Source organism: Lentinula edodes (genome assembly GCF_021015755.1).
Source record: "Lentinula edodes strain Le(Bin) 0899 ss11 chromosome Unknown C8R40scaffold_50, whole genome shotgun sequence".
Classification (NCBI taxonomy): domain Eukaryota; kingdom Fungi; phylum Basidiomycota; class Agaricomycetes; order Agaricales; family Omphalotaceae; genus Lentinula; species Lentinula edodes.
Genome location: NW_025764356.1, coordinates 183,042 through 206,350, shown reverse-complemented (window position 1 = coordinate 206,350; position 23,309 = coordinate 183,042). Strand labels below are relative to the sequence as shown.

Genomic DNA, 23,309 nt, shown 5'->3' with positions numbered 1-23,309 from the left:
AAATATATGGCTGGTATAAGATGAAAAAAGAATGATACATGAGGATGATGACGGTATATACGCATCGAAGGAAAGAGCGTAAGAAAATACAACAAGATCAGAGCAAGCAAAAGAAAGAACGACGCTAGACCAAAGAATGACAATATATGAACCAAAGTAAGTGTGGGGATTCGTCCAAGAAAGACCATGCGATAAGACGAAGACAACGGCTCCCCTACATGGACAGAATCAAAATATTCAAATCCAAGTTTTCGACGAACTGCCCTGCAATCCCTGAGGAAGTTTTGGTACAGGAGGAATGATTGCATTTCTGCCAGTGCCAAGATTGGGTGGAAGCTCTCTCCCATTCTGATCAAACATTCCCTCAATCCGTCTGATGAAACGTTCCCGAGCTTCGTCACTTTTTTCAGCATCCATGAAGCTCGCTCGACTTTCGCCGTCGACACTCATACTCCACCGATGGTCGTCAGCCCACCCGCTTGCAAGACTTCGCGCCTGGCTTGCGTTGTTTGTCTTGTACATGGAGTGTTTGTCGTCCGAAGTGTACCGAGACCTGTCGTCGGATAAGTCTTCCTCGGACGCGGAACGGCTAAATGAAGGCCGAGGAGAAATTTGGCGGGTAGGACTCTTTTTCCGTGTTGAGCCGATGTCGTAGGAATTATAGTAGTTTTGCAGAGCCTCTAATGACCTTCGACGGTCTAGAGCTGCCTCTGGCTCAACATCACGTTCATGGCCCGTCGCAGAAGCACTCCGTCCACCGTCCGTGAATCCTTGTATGACATTCCTCAAGTCTGCATCAGAACCAGGATCATCTTCGCTATCGCTAGGCTGTTCAATGTGAATCCCGACATTCGTGCTTTTTCGAGCATGGCGCTTGGAACTAGATGCCTCAGGGCTGGAAGCGTACCCAGAATCTTTGGAAAAGTTATTTTTCCACCCACCAGCAGGCGGTGGCATAGCATATATCCCTCGATATCTGTTCACGCGCACTCGACTCTCGAATCCACGGCTCGGAACTGTGTGTACAGTGGCAATTCCATTCGACTGAACAGGCCGAGTTGGAAAAGGTGAAACTCGGCCACGCTGAGGCGGATTAGAAGGTGAAGAAGATCGAATAGAAGGGTCGACAGTAAGGTGAGGCTGATGTCCAGCCTCAGAGCCCTGGCCTCGACCACGCCACTGTTCAGGATTAGTCGGTACATCAGGAAGAGGGACGGTGGGTGGAGGGCTGGGCGGAGGAATATCATAATGGCCTAGACTGTTGGGAGGCACGAAAACATCATTTGAAGGGGAGGGAACTACGAAGTCTGTGGAAGGCATGATATCTCTGTAAGAGCCCGCAGGAGATAAGTCGCGAGCACGTAAAAGCAGGGGAGAAGGTATATGTAAACGAGTGACGGTGTTGGCGCTGTTTGTGCTCCCAGAAGTTGCAGAAGTCATTCCTAGTGAGAAGTTAATTTGGTGTACCACGGAAGTCATGGTAGGAAATACCTGGCCGACCACCGGAAGCTGAAGAACTAGCTGGATTGGGAGTCAATACCACAAATGGAGAGCCCGCAGGGGACCAATCAGAAGGCGAATTGTCACCGGAGTTGGAAGTGGATTTTTTCTGACTTGAGGGTATACGATTTAAAAAGAGCGGTCGTGGTGCGCGTTTCGTGTTTGACCTGTCGAGGCCAGACGTTGGAGCAACCATAGGCTGAGTTTTGAAAGGAGGAGAAGGCGGAGAAGGCGAACGCGTGAGAGGATACGAGATGTTTAATGACTTCAAATTTGGAGAAGTCACCGACCCCGTGGTCGACGCTGAGCTCGAAGAGACATTTGTGAGCCTGGAGAGGAATGAATGACCGTTGCTCGAACTGGTGGTCCCATGATTATCACTGCTGTCGCTAGCGAAACGAATGATAGTGCGTTTGCTTGGGCTGCTACTAGTAGTATTGACAGCCATTATGGACGGCTCATGGACACCAACGAGCGATTCTACATCATACCCGTTCTTCTGATTCTGTAGTATTGTAGCAGATTCAGATGATGCCAAAGAAGGGGACATGGACGCGACGGTTGGACTTTGAGGTCTGGAGAATCCAAGAGGGCCAATTGGAGGTTCAAGTACGGCGTTCTCAACATTCAAGTTCAACGTCGTAGCAAACATGGCAGCGATAGGAAGACGAAACGCAGGTGCTGGCAAAGGAGGAGGAGGAGGAACTTCAGCAGGTGCCTGTGTTGATTCGTCCTCATCGACATTTGGCTTCGACCTATTCCCCAATTTGAAGAAACGCGATTTTGATTTGGATTTACGCAGAGGGGGATGACTGCTACCATCGTCCGTTTCGTAGCCATCCCCGGACACCTTTTTTATCTTTGTTTTCTTCTTCTTCAGTTTAGTCCTGGTAGATGTAGCATCCGTCTCGTATCCAGTAAAATACCCAGCGTCCAAGCCAGGTTCACTATCATTCTTCTTCCTTCTCTTTTCATCATTCTCTCTTTTGTCAACCATTGCGCCTATAAAATGAAGAACGAAAGAGAATTAAGCGGCAAACAATAGAGAACGGTAACTTTTCGTCCAGCGAGACCAGGTTATCAAGTTCAACGTATGAGAAAAGAAGGCTGCTTTTCAAGTGACGTAAAATTATCTCCTTATGTATCGTGGTAACCAAAAGAAATGAACTGTACCCCTCCAGGGACATCCACCTTGCTTGTATGAAAATCAGGTCATAATAATGTATTGCCTTTACAAATTGTACAAGTCAAACCAAAAAAGCAGAAAACATAGGAACGTGGTAGGTACAAATAGGGAAAGAGAAAGTGGCTAAGCTGTAACCTGTAAGACCTGAAATATAGGAGGCTACAAGAGGTGCCTGTGGAAATATACAGAGGCAAAGACTGACGGAAGACGTCGAAAGAGAGCAAGGACGCAAAAAACAAATGCAATGAAGCTAAACGCTGGTGCCTGCACGGGCGCTTGATATTATGGGCAGGTAACGGACTCCGAAAAGGTCAACGGAAGCCTGTGAAAATACCCTTCCGTAGAATTCTTGAGTAAGTACTGGGATGCTTCTAGTATGAACCCGTTCTCCTTCCTCGAAGCAGAGCGAAGCAAGAGTGCGGAGATAGAACAGTCCGGACTTGAAGTCGCGTTAGCGGATGTAGGCCTGAACTGAGGATGAAATCCACTCTAGTGGACAAAGGATCGGAACATTTATCAAACTGGACGTACGGGCCCGGATCTTTTTGTTACTGTTACGGGACACATCCTACAAGAATAAACATGGAATCCTGAGTTCTGTAACGTACAATAGCACAATCAATCTGTGATTTAACGGGCAAGGACAAACGCGTTCCCCGAAAACGGAAGAGTACGCAGCATAATTTACCACTAACATGCATAGTCCAAAATTATTCTAGAAGTTGCTACAATCTGCAATGTAGCATTTAGCGCGAGAACTCGAGTGTGCTAGTAAAGCGGAAGCCAGTAAGTTGCCGGTGATGTTCTAGCTGTTTCTAGCTGGAACAATCTAGACACATGCCTATCCTAGAGCATAGATCGAAATTTCATGTTGTGAATGGATTGGCAACTTTGATACAAGGGCGGCGCGGGCGAGTGTGTGTCCCGACTCATGTCGTCAATGACGCCAGAACAAGTACCGTCTTGGCGCCCTCTGTCTCCTTTCAACATTTGTTGCTCACTCCAGTCATCTACTTGGATCGTGTCTCCCGCTATCGATGAAGGGGCCGCGGGTGGCTGCATGAGAATCTTTGCAACCTCCTTTGCAAGTGCATTGATGTCGATATTCGACGACCGTTCAGATTCTCTTCCTGAAAGATTCGACGGATACAGTAAACGAGGATTAGGTCGAGGACCCGTTCTAGCCCGACTTGACAAGCCCACTTCAAAAGGCGTATCTGGATTAGAGGTATACTGGTTCCTGCTTCCGCGGCTGTCATCGAATCCATAATCCAGGGTCTGCAGCATAAACTCCTGGTCGCCGCCTCCTGGATCTGTAGCTCTCTGTTTGCCCAAGCTCAGGGGCGAAGGCTTCTTACGTCCGGGGTCCCCAGTTCCGTAACCACCATGACCCCTCTCCAAGTCATGCCGAGGAGAGTTTCCTGGCCACCCCAGTTGGCGAGCAGTTCTCCTGAGTATCAATGTAATGACAATGAATCCTCCCAGAGCCACCGCGCCTCCAACTGATTCGCCAATGATGGATGCCAGTTGGAAGTTATCTGAATTAAGGCTACCCGTACTTATATCACTGCTTGGGCCTTGGGCGGTTCCGATAGCAGAAGTTGTCACAAGAGAAATAGAACCAGTAACGGGTACAGGTGAGTTTATGGCAGTGTTGTTTATCGTTGGTGAAGTCTCTTCAACCTCGTCAACAGCCACCTAATAGAACATCGTGAGGAATACAGCACGTTTCGTAGTGAAAATCAAATACCCGAACCATTGCACCCCACACTAACTGAGATAAAACCAATATCCAAAGGAAAAGTATCATTTCTATCGTTCTCAGCATTGTGGTCCAGAGAAGAAGATAATTCTTGCTAGCAAATTACTAGCAGGCACGATGAACAGCAGAACCTGGAACCTAGAACCGCATGACCTCTTTCTTCTTAAGAATAGCGTAGATAAGACAATCATCAAAGGTTCATCCTGCTCTCAGTTCCGTTCAATGATGTCAATCTTGTTAAAGTGATGTTCACAGAACAAGAAAAAAGTCGACCTTTTACCTAAGCGCTCGATGATGAGATGAAAAAGAAGGTGAGTAGGCAGGGAAAAGGCAGAGGTTAGACAGAAAATGGACAGAAGATATGAAAGATATGAAAGAGAAATGGAGGAAAGAAGACCAGGAACAGATATCTGATTGTTCATCATGGGAGAGATAGAAATGCATCTGCTCAGGGTCCGAAAGACATTCATAGCACCAATCCGAAGTCAGAGCTCAGAATAGGTACCGTTCACAGCAAAAACACCACAGTGGGATTGGGACGCTTCAAAAGCGGCAAAGCCCTTGATTCAAATATGATGTGTCCAAGAAACCTTTTGATGTACAGAGCACAGAGGACTTGTAAAGCCGTGGTTGAAAAATTCCTATGAGCAAGAATGGCGAGGCTTGAAACTTTGCTCGGGAAACTTCCAAGCTTGCACCGCCCGTTCGTCGTTTGCATGGTGGAAGAAAAGCCGGAACCTTAATACTGGTACAAAGGACTATGACGTTAGGAACCAGAATAACAGACGGCTTACATTGAGCACATCGTCTGCCCTGTCACGAAATATAGAGGGATCAACTAAGCACGGGGCTTGATTAAAGCCATATAAGGACTAACCTTAGATATATCATCTTTTTCGTTTTTGCGAGTTGTCACACACATTCCACTCGGAAATTGTCAAGAAACGTATCAAGATGCCTGGACAGAGGAGCGGTCAAAGGCTGCATGAAAAGACGTCTGGAATCATACACCCACGGAATTGCATTAGTTCTTCCCTGCGTTCTGTCTGAATAGCTTTTTGTGAGCAGGATGTCAACGCGGAAAGTGGGTAAGTTGATACAGGGAATGATCTCTGGAGGATTGTACGGGATTATTCTTAATCATACATTGGCTGTGCACCTCCAGCTCCAGGATCAATGTGACTACTACTCGCCCCACGGTCGTCGCTGTCGTCTCCTGGCATGTACTCATCTTCTATTGCCTCCTTTGCCTTACCCTTGTCTTTTTTCGTCGACTTTGTGTATGCAGCCCTTCCAGTAGCGGAAGGTGTTTCATTTGCCTTCTTCGATTTCCTCTTACGCGGTGCGGTTTCGTGATCCTTTTGGGTAGAAGTAGCTGGTTCAGATTCTTTCCGCTCTAGAGTCCGATCAATTACAGCGGAGTCAACTCCAGCAGGAACCTTAGGTCGAAGTTGGACTTCTTTGAAACGAATTCTTTGCTCCGTAGTTGACGTGAATGATAGGTGTCGTTTACTTCGGTCCTGCGCGTCTGCTACAAGATAGATCACGTCAACTTTCGGTCAAGAGTTCAATGCAAAGCTTCACGTACCTTTCCCTTCAACGAAAAGTAGCTCCGTCCCTAGCAAGGATTCGTGTCGTCCTTGCAGCACTGTACCCGACAGTTGCATGAATGGTGTCGGTGTATCTAATCCCTGCAAGGAAAAACTGAGTTTTTACTTGCCGACGTTCAGAATTTGAGTGACTCACGATGAGGCGATATGTAGATGAACTCGGTATTAACGTAGGTTCTACGGCTCCCAAGTCCAGTGTCACGTAGAAATCTTCTACTTCGTCTTCATATTCCTCATCTGGCCCAAATTGTTCGACGTGTCTATACCCTGGACAAAGGCCCAAAGATGGTGAAGAAGGAAAGGTTGCTGCCGATGATGATGCCATATTGAAAGGTATTTTGAAAGTGAAGCCGGTGTAGTTTATGATTGTAACCCGGATAATCCGGTCTCGACGATGCGGTGTGATTGGTGGTAGATGGTAGGAAGATGGTAAACGGGTGGTAAAAGGCAAAAGTATAACCGAGTGTCGTACCCACGGTGTCTCACGGTATTCAACTCTTACGCGCCCTTTCACTAGCATCGACGTGTCATAGCAGGCTTGAAGCCTTTTTTATTCTCTTTTTGCCTTCTCCATCTGGCTGTGAGTCCGGTCATGGGCACAAACTCTTCAAATAAATCCAATGGCTCATCGCAGCTCACGAATGGCAATAATGTCCATACCAAGTCGAATTCAGCACAAGTTGATCCTGGAGTCACTCTTACTCAAGCGGGCTCTGTTCTGTTAGATTATTCTGCGGTTGGTGGTATATATGCACAGAATTGGAATACAAGATTCACCCTGTTTACCCAAGTAGATCCTTTCCCTCGTCCTTGGCGGCTGTTGCGCGTGAGTTGGTATTGATTAGTAGAATGATGGCGTTGTTGAGATTCCCTTCTGGTTGGATATCAGGAATGTATGGTCTTACGAGCAGTTGCTTATCATGAACCCTCGCATTGGTAAGTGATATTCTCTTTACTTTTTGTGAAGTGCACTTATTTGCCTTCCGATATAGGTTCCGCTTTGACCTTTTCGCAAATGATGTTCATCACTTTGCAGTCGTTGCCCGGATTCATCACATTCAGCTCGCCATCAATATCTGGAAAAGAAGATACCGGAAGAAAGAATTGGCTACCTCGACTCAGATCACGACAGGTACCCTTGATACAATGGGCGTCGCAAGTGCTCGTACACACCACCGGATCGTTATTGAACAATTGGGCATTTGCGTTTAATGTTCCGCTGACGGTATTGATTGTCTTTCGATCTGCTGGTGAGCTGAATGGGAATCGTCACTCTGGAGGAATTCTAACCATGTTTTGGTGTAAGGGCTTGCTGTCTCTATGATCCTCGGATACTCCGTTCTCGGAAGGCGCTATTCAGCTATACAAGTGGTCTGTCTGTCTGACACCTCTCCTACTTCTTTAAAGCAACTCATCTTGCTGTGCACCATATAGATCTCTGTGCTCGTAGTATCCTTTGGGGCTATACTGGCCACTTTATCCAAATCATCAGTCGCATCTTCGACGGCGGATCCAGTAGATACGCAACGCTATGCTTTAGGAATTGTGATGATTGTGACATCGTTATTATTGACTGGAATTCTTGGTGTGCTTCAAGAGCAGACGTATAAGAAGTACGGGCCATGTTGGAAAGAGGGAGTATTCTATACGGTGAATATTGGTATCGGCTTTTGGAGGTTCCTCTTCAGGCGTCTTTCTGTTTCTTTCTGTCGTGCTCAAAAGAAACTTGCTAAACAGCCGATGATACTATTTATTTAGCACCTACTTTCTCTCCCAGTTTTCCTCTTTTTAGCTCGAGATGTCAAGCAGGGCCTTGCGAGTCTCAACCGCCCCGGATCTTCCGTATCTGGACCTGTGCCCGGCTCTGTCTTTGTTTCATGGCTTATCCTCGCTGGTAACCTCGTCTCTCAGCTTATTTGTGTATCCGGGGTTAACAAACTAACATCCGTGAGTTGCGTTTCGCTGCTTCCGTCTTTATTTCCACTAACCAATATCTTTTTCCAAATTTGTAAAAAGCGTGTCTCGTCCGTTTCCACCAACTTAGTTCTAACCACGAGGAAAGCAATCAGTTTGTGCTTTAGCGTGTGGTGGTTCGGTAGTGGTTGGAATGCTGAACTTGCGATTGGGGCATGCATGGTGTTTGCGGGAAGTCTATCGTTCTCACTTGTAAGCGGTGGGACTCCCCTTAGAAGAGGTGAGGGCGATGGTAAAGATATCACAGAGTCGAAATTGAATGCGAAGATGAAGAAGGAGTGAGTACATAAATACTATGACTGGGTAAATACTGGTCACCTACTGTAGATATGGCTGGAAGCTATTGTATACGGGGGTATAGCTCAGCTGGGAGAGCAGCAGACTGAAGTTCTGAAGGTCCCGCGTTCGATCCGCGGTACCCCCAGTTGTTTTTTGTACACCTTTCGCAGCTACTTCCAAGGTCTCACTGATTCTCTGCTCAGCGTATTCAGCGCATCTCTTTTTACAGCTTTATAATTGTTTGCCCGACGTTGTCATTTTCGCGTCAATGACTATAGACGAGTCCCGGCGAAATGACAAGATGAGAGGGAATCTAACGGCTGACATCTGACAAGTCCATAGGCGCTGACACAAGAGGCGACATCGGAAAAGAACGAAACTTCAAGGAAGGCTGTGTTTCATGGTATCAGCTGGCTTTCCACCTCTCTTTCGCCTCTCTTACCCTCACCCCCCTTTTCTAATCGTTCTCGCATTGGACGTGGGCGCATCGAGTCAGTCATCACCAACACGCATCGCCGACCATTGATTACCGTCACTTTATTCAATTCCGTGAACGCATCCGAGTTCACTTCAGTTTTTAGGCGAAAATGTCGTACGACTCTTCTTTGCTTGCTGCCGCGCCTCAGGCGACGAGGGAGATGAGGCAGGAAGGGTACAACCCTTATATTCTTGACCAGGAGCAGAAGAAATCAAATGCCTCATCAGCACCAGTAGTAGGCGGTAGCGCCAATGACTTGACCTCGAAGGAATACCCTCCAAATTCCAATCTACATAATCCCAGTGCTCTACCAAAAACACCCTTCTATCGCACGCGAAAGGGTATCATTATTATCGCCATTCTTGCCATCGTCATTATCGCCGCTGTCATCGGTGGTGCCGTGGGTGGGACGAGCCATAAATCGCATACTTTGAGCACTGTCAGTTCATCTTCGTCTGCTTCGACGGATAGCCAAGCAGTCCAAGGCGCCAGCACAAATACTGCTGGCTCAGCTACAGCTACAATCACGACGACGCTCACGACGGTTATTCAGTCCGCTACCCAGCCTGGAGGCGCAATTGGACCTGTGACAACTACTATAACGAGTACAATCACCGAAAGCGCGGCTCCTACGAATACCGGTTCAGCCAATACAAATGGAGTTGGAAATGGAAATCAGGATGTGAATAGCAGTGGATTTGTTGGCTCTAAGCGAAGGTTGTCAAGAGTGGTTAAGCGTAGGTCGTAGGCTAATGAATCTCCAGGTGAGACCCTTTTATATTTATAGCTTGAAGCGCGTTGACTAATCAAGAATGTACAGGGTTCTAGGATTACAGTGGAAATCTATAACTATCTACTTATCAAGGTGTTCTTTCATTTGGCAGATTTGTGTATCCTCACATCGGAAAGTTGATATCTATAATTGATGCTACTTCCTTCATTCAAAATTCCTGGAACTGAAAATACCAACCTCAATAGCAATCAATGGTCACTTTATAGTCTGATCATCACGCAATTAGCAACCAAGACCACGACCACGAATCTGTTTCGATGCTAGCTGCTCAGATACTCAACTCAATCTCCTTCGTTCAACCCCTTATCATTATTGGACCTTCTTCAGTCATAATCGGACTTTATGTCCTTGGACCCTGCCACCTTGATGTCACAGTACTGACTGGTACACTGTTATAGTTTCCACTTTTACACATCATCTATCAAGGTTTTAATGAATCTTCGATATGTGCAAGTTGCACAAGTTGCATTCTTTCGGAATCTTAAAATGGTCATTCTGAGCGTACTCAGAGTCTTTCCGGAATTTGCGCCAACATTGCGATAGGCAACTTTTCGGGTGTACCATGATTGAGACGACACAACGTTGCATTAGCAATTCACGTTTACGTTGGGACAAAATAAAAGTCTGTGTCATAATATACCAGACAAAAGCTAGCGGAGGTGTTACACCAAATTTGAGAATGGGTCATGGCACTAGGCACCAGAATGTTCACCATGAACAGTATAATTTGGTACCGCCGGTATTCTTCGAAGGATATAAGTGAGCTGAATACTCCAATGTATAGGTGAATAGAGAAGGTGGAAAATGAAAGGTATTGTTTTGTCCGATACCCTCGATCGCAATTTCCACCAGCTCAGTCCCTTGCGAATTTTATCAAAACGTGCAACGACTTCATCCATCGTAGGTCGTTTCTTGGGGTCATCATGGGTCATATCGAAAACAAGCTCTTGCAGAAATTCGACATTTCGTCTTGGCGGGTCGTACAGTATCGGGTCTCCCTGTGCAAAAGATAAATAAATCTAGCTTCAAATCACGAACAGCATAGAATGAATGCACCTCAATAAACTTCTGTCGAATAACATTCCCCAAACAATACACATCCACTGCAAATGGATTACATGGCTCTTTCCTTCTGAACTCGGGAACTGACTGATCACCACCATAGCCCGGCATTCGTAGTGTAACACCCCGGGTATCATATTGCTTTGACAAGTCCCAATCGATGAAATGGTATTTGATAGGACAGAGTGTGCGGTTGCGGGGTTTTGATGGTCCCTTCCAGTCCATTCTCATGGAAGTTCTCAGAGCATGCGGGGGAGTGGGATATAAAGGCGACCAGTCCATCATAATATTGTTTGCCTTGGCATCACTACACAAAGCATGGGTAAAAGCAGAGACGCAATAAATTGGGAATTTACTTGTGCGCCACATTCATTTTGTGCATGAACTGCAAGCCCTATCAGTTGAAAATTAATAAGAGCACGTTATACACATAGAGTTAATATGGCATACTTCGAAAACTTGACCGCAAAAATCAACCACTTCTCCTACAGTCTCAAATTCAACTTCTTCCCAAGGAACAAGGAGCGGCATGACAACGATGCATCTCCTGCCCTCTTCATTCGCGTTTGGAAGTTCGATAGATTCGTAGATGGGAACGCAGTGATTTCAATGGTCAGATAGTGACTCTCTAGATGATAGTAAACGTCCAATTTCAAGTTCGTTCGAAATTGATGGAGGGTCCGCGCGTCTGAGCATAACAGGTTTTCCATCTGCAACGCGAATAGCGTCAAGATTTAATGGAAACTAAGAACAGTCATGATAACGTCAAGCCGAGTCTATAAGACAGAGACACTTACGAGTGGCTGAACCAGATTATCTTCACACCTAGGTGCTTCCTTCGTGGTTCCAATCCAGGATGCTACCCAACCCGGACGGTAGCGTGGACGAAGGAGATATCCTCGATCCTTGAGCCAGTCGTAATGGTCGCGCCAAAATATCTCGAAATCCCAGAGTTCTTCGTTGTACGGACTCTCGTCCGGAAATTCTAGTGCAAGACGCTCGCGTGCGGTAGACATGGAGGACAAAAGTGAACAAAGTGAGGTTGGCTTGAAGTAAGTCGTTACATGGTATTGCCCAAAAGTATAAAGTCACTAACTTATAAACACCCACAGTCACCATGGTCACTGTGGGAAGATCGCCTAAACGTTCACGAACTTGAACTGCTCTCTTCTATCTTACAATGCCACTTTTTTTTGGTGGACCGAATAGCCCCTCTGTCATCAAAGACTATCGAGGATTGTCACGGAAATGTTCGGAGAACAGTGAAACCCATATTCACCAGCCTCTTCGAGTACTATAAGAAGAGGCCAAATAATTGTAAGCCACTCCGCCATCGCCGTCATCGTCACCTGTGACTGCTATCTGCGATTTCGATGAATGACCAGAGTCCATAAATATCTTCAAGAACCTGCTGCCAGAAACTTGAGAGCAAAAGTTAGCTTTCACATCTAGCAATCTAGATGATATGCCCAAGGCTCTTGAAGCGGTTCGGGACTTGGTCATTCAGTCTGATACCCCTGCGCACAAGAACGAGTTTCATTCGCTCTGCCAATTATGCAGAAAGTAGGTAAACTGTTTACCTAGCTTTAGCCCAATATTCTTTCCAGTTCTCGCAAGCTCTTATCCTTGTTTACATGGTTTGCTAAACACTGTTGTGCTACAGATACAATGTTGAGTTGGAGAAACTGGAGAGATGTATCGAAGAGAAAGGGCAAGGTTGGGCGAATATCTTTCGATGGGATGATAATATAGGGTATCTTCTGAATCAAGTCACCATTGATAAGAGGGTAGTTATTGTGAGTCTAATATCTGTAGAGAGCTCGTTTACTTTTCATTGACACATTAAAGAGTCACCAGAAGTATCTCAGAGCTCTGCTAGTGATACCACTACGCCTATGTTAAACAGCAACAGCTCGAACAAACAAGATTCAAGCAAGTCGAAGGTAACAATATTTATTCCCAAGAGGATGCTCATTTTCACAAACATTGATGTATAAATTCCAACCGCGATTGACATTTATTGTAGTCTAAGCACAACAAGTGTGTTAATGCCATTATTACTTGTTGGATCTCCTGATAGCCTGGTGCGGTAATTTAGCAAACCACGAAAATAAAATGTAGAGATGTAGATCATTCGAAAAGGATGTCCATGGTAGCCTCATTCTTTCCTAAGTTATGGTGCAGTTGGATTAGTCACCACCTATTTGGGACAGGCGCCATTCGGGGTTTGGAAAAAATTTTGAAAATTATAGATGCGATTTAGGTGTTTTATGTGCATTTCCGAGAGGAATAAAGCTCATTGATGTATTCTAGAGTCCCTGGCACCCCGATGCAATGTATAGATGATATATCCTGTTATCAGAATGGACAAAAGGGAGCATTGAGCTGACATTGAGACACCCTTAGCTGACCCTTAGTGCAGTAGAGTGTGGTAACCCTAACCCTAATCACTTCCCAATTAGGAAGTGCGCCATTCATGTGTAGCTTACTTTGGCAATTTTTACTTTGAGAGAAATTGCTCTTACAGTTCTCTTTCTGTATCTATTATAAGCCTTTCTGTAAGAGAGATAAGAAAAATACTGAAATTTGAGTGTGTCAGTCCGCTTGTTCAAAACTAGTGGTGACTAAGCCAACTGCACCATAGAACTTTATACAATTGAGAAAACTGCCTCTTCAATTCGAGCAATAAGTTTTCCTAGGCCTTGTAAACTTGACTGACGAAAGGACTTTCGTATTTGCTTTCATTGTCTCCGTGCCATTGAGAATTTACAACCAGTCGAATGATGATACATAACACTTTATTAATTACCTCCGATGGGTTCTATGACAGTGTATGACACTAATGCTGCACTAATGTACCAAACAAAAATTCAAAGCTAATTATAAAGGGGCAACCACAAGATTCCAGAATAAGTATAGTATTAAATACCACTGGACAAACTTTCAACATGAGTGGTAACAATCTGGTATTGCTGGTATTCGTCGAAGGATATAAGTGAGCTGGATACTCCAATGTATAGGTGAATAGAGAAGGTGGAAAATAAGAGGTATTGTTCTGTCCGATACTCTTGATCGCAATTTCCACCAGCTCAGTCCCTTGCGAATTTTATCAAAACGTGCAACAACTTCATCCATCGTGGGTCGTTTTTGAGGGTCATCATGGGTCATATCGAAAATCAGCTCTCGCAAAAATTCGACATTTCGTCTTGGGGGGTCGCGCGCTAATGGGTCTCCCTGTGCAAAATAGATAAATTGGCTCCCTATCATTGATAACATGGAATGTACCTCAATGAATTTCTGTCGAATGACATTCCCCAAACAATATACGTCCACTGAGAAAGGATTACATGGTTCTTTCCGTTTGAATTCGGGAACTGATTGATCACCACCGTAACCCGGCATTCGTAGTGTAACACCTCGGGTGGTATCATATTGCTTCGACAAGTCCCAATCAATCAAATGGTATTTGACAGGACAGAGTGTGCGGTTGCGGGGCTTAGATGGACCCTCCCAATCCATTCTCATGGAGGAGTCCATAGCATGCGGGGGATTAGGATATAAAGGTGACCACTCCATCATAATGTTGGTCGTTTTGGCATCACTGTAAAAGCCTGGTTAATATAAAAGGTTGAAAAATACAGAATAAATTGTCGAAGATCTACTTATGTGCCACACTCATTTTATGCATGAACTGCAAACCCTATGATAAACCGATAATCGGTAAGAATATATCATAAACATGATTGAGATAATTGAGTAGCATACTTCAAACACTTGATCACAAAAATCGACGACTTCTCCTACAGTCACAAATCCCACTTCATCCCAAGGCACAAGAAAAGGCATGACCACAATGCATTTTCTGCCTACTTCATTCGCTTTTGGGAGCTCAAGTGATTCGTAAATGGGAACACAGTGATTTTGAGGGTCCGATTGAAATTCTTTGGATGATACTAAACGTCCAATTTCAAGTTCGTCTGAAATTGATGAGGGGTCCGCGCGTCTGAGCATAACAGGTTTTCCATCTGCAACGCGAATAGCGTCAAGATTTAATGGAAACTTAGCAGAGCCATGTCAACGTCAGGATGAGGTGTATGTAGAAGACAGAGAGACTTACGAGTGGCTGGACCTGATTGTCTTCACATCTGAATGCTTCCTTTGTGGTTCCAACCCAGGATGCGACCCAGCCCGGACGGTAGCGTGGTCGAAGAAGGTATCCTCGATTCTTGAGCCAGTTATAATGGTCACGCCAAAATATTTCGAATTCCCAGAGTTCTTCGTTATCTGGACTCTCGTCCGGAAACTCTAGCGCAAGACGCTCGCGTGCGGTAGACATGGAGCTCATGGAGAACGAAAGAGAACAAAGTGAGGTTGTTGTATTCTATGCTATCATATCTTGAGGTACAAATGGACCCACAGTACAAAAAGGTGGCGGGGGTTACCCTCCGTAATTCCGGGATAACCCCAGCTTACGAACGAAGTCCCTAGCACTTCAAAAGACTTCACACCAACCTTCCCTTGTGATAGAATACCTCAATTTCAGTCCTGATCATGAGATGAAAAAAGCGAAATCGGAGTAGGATTGATTAGATGTAATGATACAAGAGAGTGGGGGGTTTATAAACACTATAGGAGAGGGGTTTCATGATAATGATACAGTGCTACATATGATACATACAGTCTCTTTATAAATGCAGGGTATATTCGTCCAACCACTGTGGTTCAATCAATAACCACAAGGCCATCGAAACTTGGCTTCATAACTGATCGCTTCATGACATTCATCGGGTTGAAATTCTCTGAATCAACCTCATCTTTGGTCTTTCCAACCTTCTCCCACCCATCCTCCAGCTCGTCCTCTTCATCCATGAACACCTTCAGCATCGAAGGCGAAAAGCCATTCATCAGCGCTACCCCTTCCCTCTCAGCCGTGACTTCGCTCGTACCGTACCCAGCCAAATCCCAGTAAATAATCCGCGGCATGTCGTATCCCGCCTTCGCGTAGGCATCAGCAATGTGGTCGTGATTTGTTTTCCAGTCATCGCCTTTCTCTGATGCATTTCCGGACGATTGGTGTCGCGCCACATCGAATTGCATGTCAGAAAACACAAAGAGTTGTTTGATCATCTCTTCCTTCGGAATCTTGTTCTTCAGAGCAAGCGGTAGCAAGAGGTTCAGAAAGACCGCGTTGAAATCAGTGTTCATGCCCCAGTCGGAACCTTTCATGATTTCGATCGTGCGTGCAAGTCCTAAGGAGGGATCAAGTGTGACGAACTTAGGGGAAGCGGAAAACGTGATAAAGCCCTGATTGAAGGGAGGTTTGGCGAGTTGGGCGAGAAGGAGGGAGAGAGAGATAGCTGGGGCTATTGGAGAGGGATCGCGGGAGGTAGATCCTGCCGGTGCAAGCGGGCCCATGGACCCGGATACATCGCAGATTGCAAGGGAATTCTCTAAAGAACCAGACTCTTTCACCCGCTCGACGAGTGACTTCCATTGAGCCTCTAATACACGCAGCTTTGTCTCGGCAAGTTCTTTTTTGAATAATTGCAACTTCGGATACTTGCTCAACGATTCTGGACGCGTATTATGTAGGATCGTATTGATTTTTGCAACCTCAGTGACAATCTGGTGAGGAAGTAGCGTCGCACCACTGATTGTCTTCTTCCCGCTTTCAACATCTATTAAATATTGTTGGAATCGGTCTGGATCGTGTTGAAAGAAGTGCTCAGTATTGTTCTTCATACACACAGAGGCTACACGATTGTAACGGATTTCAGACCATCGGTTGGAACACATGAGCGGCTCAGGAAGCAGGAGAAGGGAGCGTATAGGAATGAGGACCCAACGATTTAGATACGAGCGAAGTATCGTGTATTGATCAGTGGCAAGCTCCGGATTGGCAAGTTGGGCGGTATCGAAGGTGGAGAGAGCGGAAGGAAACGGTTGGGATATTTGCGAACGTGAATGGTGCAAGAGCAGTGCGATTGCGGTGGATATATTGGTTACACGGTCATGAGATGCGCCAGAGGATGGGGCCCATTTTGCAGCGAGAGAAAGCTTTTTGAGCAACGGGATACGATTCTCGTTGGGTGGAAGCTGCTGAAGTTCACGAACAACTCGCATATCCTTGATCAATTGTTCCACGAAAAGTCGAGTCACCATGACATAGAGAGCGCGATAGTTCGGATCTTCCAATCGTCGTTTGAGAATTCCATATCTCTCTTCGCCGACACTAGTACGTCTAGCCTTAGCACGAGCCTGTGCTTCAGCATTGCGACGTTCGTGAGCCTCTGAAGTGAGTTTCTCTTTGGGTTTGTCTCGGGGATATGTGTATGGGTTACGGGGATGATGGAGAAAGGTGGCATTCATAGCATCGAGCTCACCAGTGGTTGCGAGGGCCAAAATATTGAGCAGGTCTTTCCAATACCCATGAGATAAAGAAAATTCCGGCCGCTTTTTGTTCGAACAAACAGGACGAACGAGCATGTGCAAATTCGCGATGGCCGTACGAGGATGCTTTTTGTAAAGCCAACCAAACGCTCTGAAGAAATTTATTCAGTATTATGAGCCCTTGAATTAAGGAGTAAAGGCATACCTGTAGAACCCTTCCTTTTGCGACTTTCCATCGTGAATGCTTCGTAATTGCCATATCAGCCGCAGCGTCAAGCCAGGATCCTCTTGCCAAGATTTTGTCAAGAGTACGTCCAGGTTTTTCGCGTTACTATACGAGTTCAAGCCGGAGAACGCATCAACGGTTGGAGAACCGGTGGAAGACAAAGCAGGGGCACCATTCTCAGTATAAGTATGATGAGTTGTGGCTTGAAGCGCGTCCATCATGGCGTTAGTGGGAGTAGGAGTACCGATGTCCATAACAACATCATCTTTAGAAGGTGGTAGAAGAACATCGAGAAAGTTGGAGTCGTAAAGCTCGGGAATATGAGGAATCGTGACCTTTTGGGTGGTAAGACTGATCGTAGAAGCCATTCTACACTGATGAACGAGGGTTTTTAGTCGATGTGAGTGACTACGGATGGTTCGTACGAGACGAATATAAGATGCCTGGGTGCATCCTCTTTGTTTTATACTGCATAGTAGGAGCCGAGAGGCTGTCATGGGTAAAGAAATGGCGCCAAAAATGCGTCAAGACCATAAATATGGAGTCAGACTTGTCGGTTGAACCAGAGAAGCGCCCAATCCCGGAACCGATGATTGATAAGATTGAAGGTGTCACAGTTCTGATTGTCCCTGCCTGTTCCACGTCTTTTAACAAGCAATCGCATGTGAGCCTCCTTCGTCTGGCTTTGAGGGGAGTATTTGGCCCTTCACAGTCCCAACGAGCGCTTACATGTGGTGCTCGCTTCGAAATTCTAGTCGCAGGGGCTTTGTTGGTGCTGGCGCACCTCTAGCTGGCCCGGTAGCATCCGCACACATCCCCGGCTAATCCGACTCCGTGGGAATTTGCGCGACAACAATTTGTTATGTCCGAGTTCAACCCTAGCCGGTATTGACTGCTTCGCTTCGCTCGCAATGAACGAGCTCCCAACTGAACTGGTCGACCACATCATCGATTTTGCCCTGTATCATAGTGGGAACTCAAAGGCAAACGCCCTCAACCTTGCTCTCGTATCGAGAACGTGGACCCCTCGGTCTAGGTACCACTTCGAGCTATCATTGGACGAATCCCGAGTCAAATTTCAAAAACTACGGACATTCACCGAATTGTGTCAACATCCTCTTTCGACGCTCAAATTTATAGGAGCCTTGCGCGTATCTAATGTTGGAAATACTCGCATAGGCTTAAAACGGAGTCCTCTGGACCATACTGCCGCTAATGCCTGGTTCTCAAGGCGCTTTCACGCTAGGAGAAGTGGCCATATTTTAGAGAGCGTATTCACACATGTGCATAGACTCACAATCGATCGTGTCGGGTGGTGGACTTTGAACGACATGGCTCGAAATAGTCTGAATAATGGCTTTCGCTTGGTCACTGAACTTGACCTACGCCATGTCAGTTTCACGGACTTTCGGCAGTTTTCTGAATTGATTTGCTCCTTTCCTTTACTTGAAAGACTGCATCTCATCTTGCAGCAGCCATTCCCGACAATATCTGAAATGGGCCAACCCACCAATCATCTCAACCTGCAACTCCCGCCCAATCTCTATTGCATCGACATCACAACAATAGATGTCGCTACTCTCCAAGGAATTTCAACGCTTACGCCATGCCGTTCACTTCGTCAATTTCACTGGCGTTCAAATGTATTTTACCAGATGGAAGAGGAATGTCGTATCATTGGGATGTTTCTAGAGTCTGCTGGAAGCTCGCTTGTTGATCTTTCACTAACGTTCAATGTGGATGTGTTGAGCAACAATATCAGGATAAGAAAACCCCCATCGGAAGTAGCTAGTGAGTGGCACCTTGAATTTATTTTTCACTCACTGACATCCAAATCCAGTTCAACAGTTCAAACGCTTCCATGACTGTGTGAACCTAGCCAACAACCCATCTCTTCAACGTCTCACTCTCGACATTCGCCCAGACCCATATTTGGTACTTTTTCTCCAACACGCTCTTCATAATGAACAAGCACTCGGTGTGCGATCGCTTTCTGTCCCATTTTTAGAAAATATTATCTTTTCATTAAATACTCGAATCCTCCCCAAGGGCGGACTGACAGAAATCGACCTCGATGCCGCCCTACAACATCCCGCGCTAGCTAATATGCAGAAGCTGGAGTTCGGCGTACATGGTTTCTTCCCTCGCCAGTTGGCGACAGATAAGATCGCACAGGTATTGAGTGGTCTGATGGAGCGTCAAATATCATTAGTCAATAAAGACGATCGTGCAATAGAAGTCAATTCCCCGTAGAAGACTGAGAGAAATAATAGATTATATATCATCTTCGGGACCATCCTCGATCATCTTCGCATAATCCTCGTAGCTCGCAAATGTTGGTAGCGATTTGAGTTTCTTCCTTCTCTTTTTCTCTTCATCATTCCTCTTACGCTTGTTGCTCTTCGCACTATCGATACCGATTCCATCCCATTCTTCGGCATCGCCAACTTCAGCATCTGAACCGTCATACTCAATTAAACCGTCGTCGTTTAAGGATATGAGATCTTCGTTATCAGAGCCTTCTACAAGAGAGAGCTCGTTATCCGAGTCCTCTTCCACATCCTCGTCTTGGAGATCCTCATCGTTAAGGGAACTACGCTCGTCCGAGTCGTCGCCGTCGGGATCAACATCGGAATCATTCATGAGATCGTCATCGTCTGCAAGAACTTTTGGCATACTAGCCTGCATGGCCTGAAAAAGAAAAGCCCGCATCTATGAGCCTTCGAAGATAATAAAACAATGGTTCGAACATACCTTCCATACTTCCTCCTCGTCAAGCTCGCTGCCCTCCTCTTCCTCTTCGTCCGAAGCTTCTTTATCTCTAGCTATTTCTGCCTCGTCTCCTGTCAGATCCATTTCTCCTCCGCCATCAGAGTCAGCGTCGGAATCAACCTCCGAATCCTCATTTGATGATTTCGTATGTTTTTCTCTAACGCGTTCATTTTTCCTTGTGAAGTATTTGTGGAAGAATAGCTATTGAATAGATTCAGTTCAGCTCTGATCCACGCACGGGCGTGACTTGAACCAACCTGATCCACGGGAACGTCCTCCGGCCGTCTCTTTAAGAACTTTTCTTCGTTCATCAAAAGGTCGCCGCTGGTGGTTAATTCTCCTTTTATAAGCTTGACCCCTTCGATCCCGCTAGCAGAAGGCTGCATAGCGCTGACACCCTTACCCTTGGTGGCATCGGGAGATATCTTTTTGGCATTTTTATACACGAATCGGTCGAGGAAGTGTGAAAGGGTGTTTAGAGAAAGATCGGCACTGGCAGTCAATGGCTGCGAGCTAAGCAGTTGTCGAGCATGCAGCGATATTGCAGGATGGTAATGGTGAAGAAGCGGGGTCTGGGGAAATGATCAGTCAGGTCTATGTTAGATGTTAGAGTCGAAAACTACTGTACCAGTTCCCAGAGGGGAGATGAAGAAGCGTGAGCATATTGAGGGTCCCGTTTACGGGAATCGTAGGGCTCCTCTTCTTGTTTGGCAACTTCAGTGACCATGCTTCTTAAGCCAGGTATGGTGCTGAACAGCTAAGAAACGGAGTAAGCAATTGACACCCAAGTTTGAAGAATCATACTACCTCTCCAAGCAGATACAATCCTCCTGCAATGAACTCCGTTGCGCCATTACCCCCACTTACGAGTACCTGTACAAATCGTTTAATCAGGGCCTTGATCCGCTCATTTTCAAGGTTTCCAGCGTCAGTTTTGATAGATTTGAATAATAAGTTCAGATACATTGCCTGCTTCGAAGACGATGCAAGCCGCTCATCGTGCAAAGACGCATAAAGAGTACGGTGATATCGGTCAACGATGGATTTTGATATGGATGCCGAAGAAGATGGTCCAGAGGTAAGAGACGCTGCAATATGCTGAATCAACAAGAGAGCCTGGAGGGAAATGTTGAAGGTAGATTTGTGGGTAATGAGGAAAAGGGTATCTATGTGTTTGAGGAGACTAAAAAGAGTAAAGAAGTATTGAACGCATATTTTTCGAGTAACTTACCCGACATCCTTTGCGTCGATTTTAGCAAAAGGTAAGGCTCGATTCACTCCAGTCAAGATCGCAGAGATGAGCTTTGAATTCTCGTCTTCGATTTCCCCGAATCCGGCTGCCCCTTTGATTTCTTTGATTTTGCCCTTTCCTTTTCCTTTACTTTGTTTATCATTAAACACTCTTCCGTCCTTGTCCGTCTTGACTTCTGCTATCTCATCTCCATCTTCGACAACGCCGCCCTCTTCGGAAATTTTCCCTTCCCCAAGCAACTCTTTGAACATTTCAAAGTAAACGTCAATCAATTTCAAAGCCACATCACGGTCAGCTGGAGTCAAAACTATCTGGTTGAACGTTATGGTGGCATAGTACCGCGCGTGAACATTGACCTGCTTTTTCTCCGTTGTTGCCACTTTTCCTTTGCTTTTTGCTGTAGCTGAAGAAGCAGTGGGTGCGGGTGTGTCGTCTTCAGCGAAACGGATTTTTCGACTAGCTATGTTCGCATGAAGCTGTGACGTTGTGGCAGCGAATGCCGCTGCTGCTAACATTGTCGCTGCTGCAGTTGGTGCAGCAGGCCGGAGGACTAGCGCAGTTATTTCCCGAACAACTACGCCTTTCATGGGTGCATGTGGCTGTAGTAGCTGGAGAATGTGATATGAAGCTCGAGAGCATAAGGATTTGTCTGTGTCGCCCTGACAATGCACATGTTAGATATACATCAAGTAAGGGCGTTGATGAGTATCTTACAAGTTTGTTCACGAGCAGGCGAAGTAAGTTTTGTTCTTGCTCGGGTTTATCGCGGAGTAAGATAAAGATCAGGTTGAGCGTCTGAGTGCGCACATAGGGTAAAGGATCAAGGGAAAGATTCTCCAAAATTTGGAGGATCGAGAAGAAATATTTTTTTAACCAGTCTTCAAAATACCAAAGGACCAAATGTTGATCAGTAACACCAGGATGTAGCAGTGGTTGGTCGCGAAAATACCTGACAGGGAACGAATAAGACAAGAGATTCGTTAGTCTATGTTAAAGACACTCACTTTAGTTTGCGTTCAGGAGCACCTCCGCCAACCCACCAATCCACTACGCATCGGAGTGCTTTGAGACTTTCCTCTCGTCCTCCTTGTCCTTTACCTCGTTCCGACATTCCTTTTAGCGTCTCCAATGCCTTCAAGTTGTGCACGGGGCTACTCTGAACCAGCAGAGTCAAAGCACTCAGTCGGTCAGAAAGAGTGCCCGATTGTATTATTTTCGACAGGAACGATGCTTCTGACGCAGAAGAGCTGCCGGAGGATGACGAAGTAAAAGTCTTCATATCCTCTGTATGAAGTTCTGCAGCTCGAGTATGAAAAGAATTGAGTTGAGCAGGGGTAATAGTCGGTAGAGCGGTTTCAACGTTCAGACGCGAGACGGCATTATACCACTGCGAAGCAGGAGGAACAATAAAACGTGATGCAGGATTGAATACGACCTTGTTTGCCAGCTCAGTCTGGGATTTCGCGTCGATAGCGGGAGCCTTAGAAGGCGTCTTCGATGGAGTATCCTTCCGCGTGCGTTCTTTACCAGGTTTCTTGATTTTTGGGATTGAGGAAGGCTCCACAATGCTGGGCACCTCAGCTTTAGAAGGAGGAAGCTTTTTGGAGGATTTGGGGTCGGGTCTCTCTTGCGGTAGTTCGGGAAGGTTAAAGTTCAACCCTTCTAAAAACTTGGAAACCTCATTTGTAAGTGCTGTCTATGGAGTCGATTGAGAGCATGAAAACAAAGCAAGGTTTCGTGATACTTGCATCAACAGCAATAGAGCCAGAATCCATATCCTCATCTGCATCTCTCACTAGCTCGTAATCTTCTGCAGTTCCTCCCAACGACTGTATCTGTTCCTTCAAAACCGCATTCTTTTTCGAAGTCTTTTTGGCTTTGCCTGTTGTAATAGAGGCTCGTGAGTCGATTTCAACCTTGTGGCCTGTGTGTTTGCGTGAAAGAACCATTTTAGACGCGAGAGGTAAGAAATCAAAAAGAGAAATGCATCGCAATTCAAATGTCAAAATCTCGGCGCTCGCCGAA

At 45.9% G+C, this 23,309-nt stretch overlaps 10 protein-coding genes and 1 non-coding gene across 11 annotated transcripts; 3 read left to right on the top strand and 8 right to left on the bottom strand.

The window, feature by feature from the left end:
* Positions 1 to 237: 237 nt before the first annotated feature.
* C8R40DRAFT_1073717 (uncharacterized protein) lies at positions 238 to 2,497 on the bottom strand (the record flags this gene model as incomplete). The annotated part of the gene is made up of 2 exons (XM_046226617.1): positions 238 to 1,442; positions 1,492 to 2,497. 2 exons carry the CDS (start codon positions 2,495 to 2,497, stop codon positions 238 to 240), a joined length of 2,211 nt encoding a protein of 736 aa, XP_046081013.1.
* A 1,035-nt stretch (positions 2,498 to 3,532) lies between these two features.
* Positions 3,533 to 4,514, bottom strand: C8R40DRAFT_1073716 (uncharacterized protein; the record flags this gene model as incomplete). The annotated part of the gene is made up of 2 exons (XM_046226616.1): positions 3,533 to 4,384; positions 4,437 to 4,514. The coding sequence occupies 2 exons, from the start codon at positions 4,512 to 4,514 to the stop codon at positions 3,533 to 3,535; spliced, it is 930 nt and encodes a 309-aa protein (XP_046081012.1).
* Positions 4,515 to 5,887: 1,373 nt separating this feature from the next.
* C8R40DRAFT_1013766 (uncharacterized protein) lies at positions 5,888 to 6,350 on the bottom strand (the record flags this gene model as incomplete). The annotated part of the gene is made up of 3 exons (XM_046222898.1): positions 5,888 to 5,979; positions 6,037 to 6,139; positions 6,195 to 6,350. Coding segments are annotated over 3 exons (351 nt in total), but the record flags the coding sequence as incomplete, so codon positions are not given.
* A 160-nt stretch (positions 6,351 to 6,510) lies between these two features.
* On the top strand, positions 6,511 to 8,389 carry C8R40DRAFT_1128768 (UAA transporter). The gene is made up of 8 exons (XM_046229111.1): positions 6,511 to 6,794; positions 6,853 to 6,884; positions 6,948 to 6,994; positions 7,051 to 7,308; positions 7,365 to 7,429; positions 7,493 to 7,708; positions 7,817 to 8,005; positions 8,075 to 8,389. Exons 1-8 carry the CDS (start codon positions 6,651 to 6,653, stop codon positions 8,312 to 8,314), a joined length of 1,191 nt encoding a protein of 396 aa, XP_046081010.1. The 5' UTR covers positions 6,511 to 6,650; the 3' UTR covers positions 8,315 to 8,389.
* C8R40DRAFT_t255 lies at positions 8,384 to 8,456 on the top strand. The gene has a single exon. It is a non-coding gene; the product is annotated as a tRNA-Phe (tRNA).
* Positions 8,457 to 10,187: 1,731 nt separating this feature from the next.
* On the bottom strand, positions 10,188 to 11,664 carry C8R40DRAFT_1240768 (uncharacterized protein). Its single transcript, XM_046233529.1, has 5 exons — positions 11,442 to 11,664; positions 11,095 to 11,388; positions 11,001 to 11,038; positions 10,639 to 10,951; positions 10,188 to 10,580 (listed from the first exon to the last, which is right to left on the bottom strand). The coding sequence occupies exons 2-5, from the start codon at positions 11,173 to 11,175 to the stop codon at positions 10,275 to 10,277; spliced, it is 738 nt and encodes a 245-aa protein (XP_046081008.1). The 5' UTR covers positions 11,176 to 11,388; positions 11,442 to 11,664; the 3' UTR covers positions 10,188 to 10,274.
* Positions 11,251 to 11,660, bottom strand: C8R40DRAFT_1176234 (uncharacterized protein; the record flags this gene model as incomplete). Its single annotated transcript, XM_046232476.1, has 2 exons — positions 11,251 to 11,388; positions 11,442 to 11,660. 2 exons carry the CDS (start codon positions 11,658 to 11,660, stop codon positions 11,251 to 11,253), a joined length of 357 nt encoding a protein of 118 aa, XP_046081009.1.
* A 1,792-nt stretch (positions 11,665 to 13,456) lies between the features above and the next one.
* Positions 13,457 to 15,177, bottom strand: C8R40DRAFT_709429 (uncharacterized protein). Its single transcript, XM_046235939.1, has 5 exons — positions 14,762 to 15,177; positions 14,410 to 14,703; positions 14,307 to 14,344; positions 13,930 to 14,245; positions 13,457 to 13,878 (listed from the first exon to the last, which is right to left on the bottom strand). The coding sequence occupies exons 1-5, from the start codon at positions 14,987 to 14,989 to the stop codon at positions 13,588 to 13,590; spliced, it is 1,167 nt and encodes a 388-aa protein (XP_046081007.1). The 5' UTR covers positions 14,990 to 15,177; the 3' UTR covers positions 13,457 to 13,587.
* Positions 15,178 to 15,366: 189 nt separating this feature from the next.
* Positions 15,367 to 17,478, bottom strand: C8R40DRAFT_1163336 (uncharacterized protein; the record flags this gene model as incomplete). Its single annotated transcript, XM_046230360.1, has 2 exons — positions 15,367 to 17,185; positions 17,240 to 17,478. 2 exons carry the CDS (start codon positions 17,476 to 17,478, stop codon positions 15,367 to 15,369), a joined length of 2,058 nt encoding a protein of 685 aa, XP_046081006.1.
* A 233-nt stretch (positions 17,479 to 17,711) lies between these two features.
* On the top strand, positions 17,712 to 19,329 carry C8R40DRAFT_709526 (uncharacterized protein). Its single transcript, XM_046235940.1, has one exon. It carries the CDS (start codon positions 18,172 to 18,174, stop codon positions 19,123 to 19,125), a length of 954 nt encoding a protein of 317 aa, XP_046081005.1. The 5' UTR covers positions 17,712 to 18,171; the 3' UTR covers positions 19,126 to 19,329.
* Positions 19,330 to 19,534: 205 nt separating this feature from the next.
* C8R40DRAFT_1176230 (CBF/Mak21 family-domain-containing protein) lies at positions 19,535 to 23,233 on the bottom strand (the record flags this gene model as incomplete). The annotated part of the gene is made up of 9 exons (XM_046232475.1): positions 19,535 to 19,951; positions 20,015 to 20,233; positions 20,290 to 20,604; positions 20,661 to 20,789; positions 20,840 to 21,215; positions 21,264 to 21,943; positions 21,999 to 22,233; positions 22,289 to 22,980; positions 23,039 to 23,233. The coding sequence occupies 9 exons, from the start codon at positions 23,231 to 23,233 to the stop codon at positions 19,535 to 19,537; spliced, it is 3,258 nt and encodes a 1,085-aa protein (XP_046081004.1).
* Positions 23,234 to 23,309: the final 76 nt, after the last annotated feature.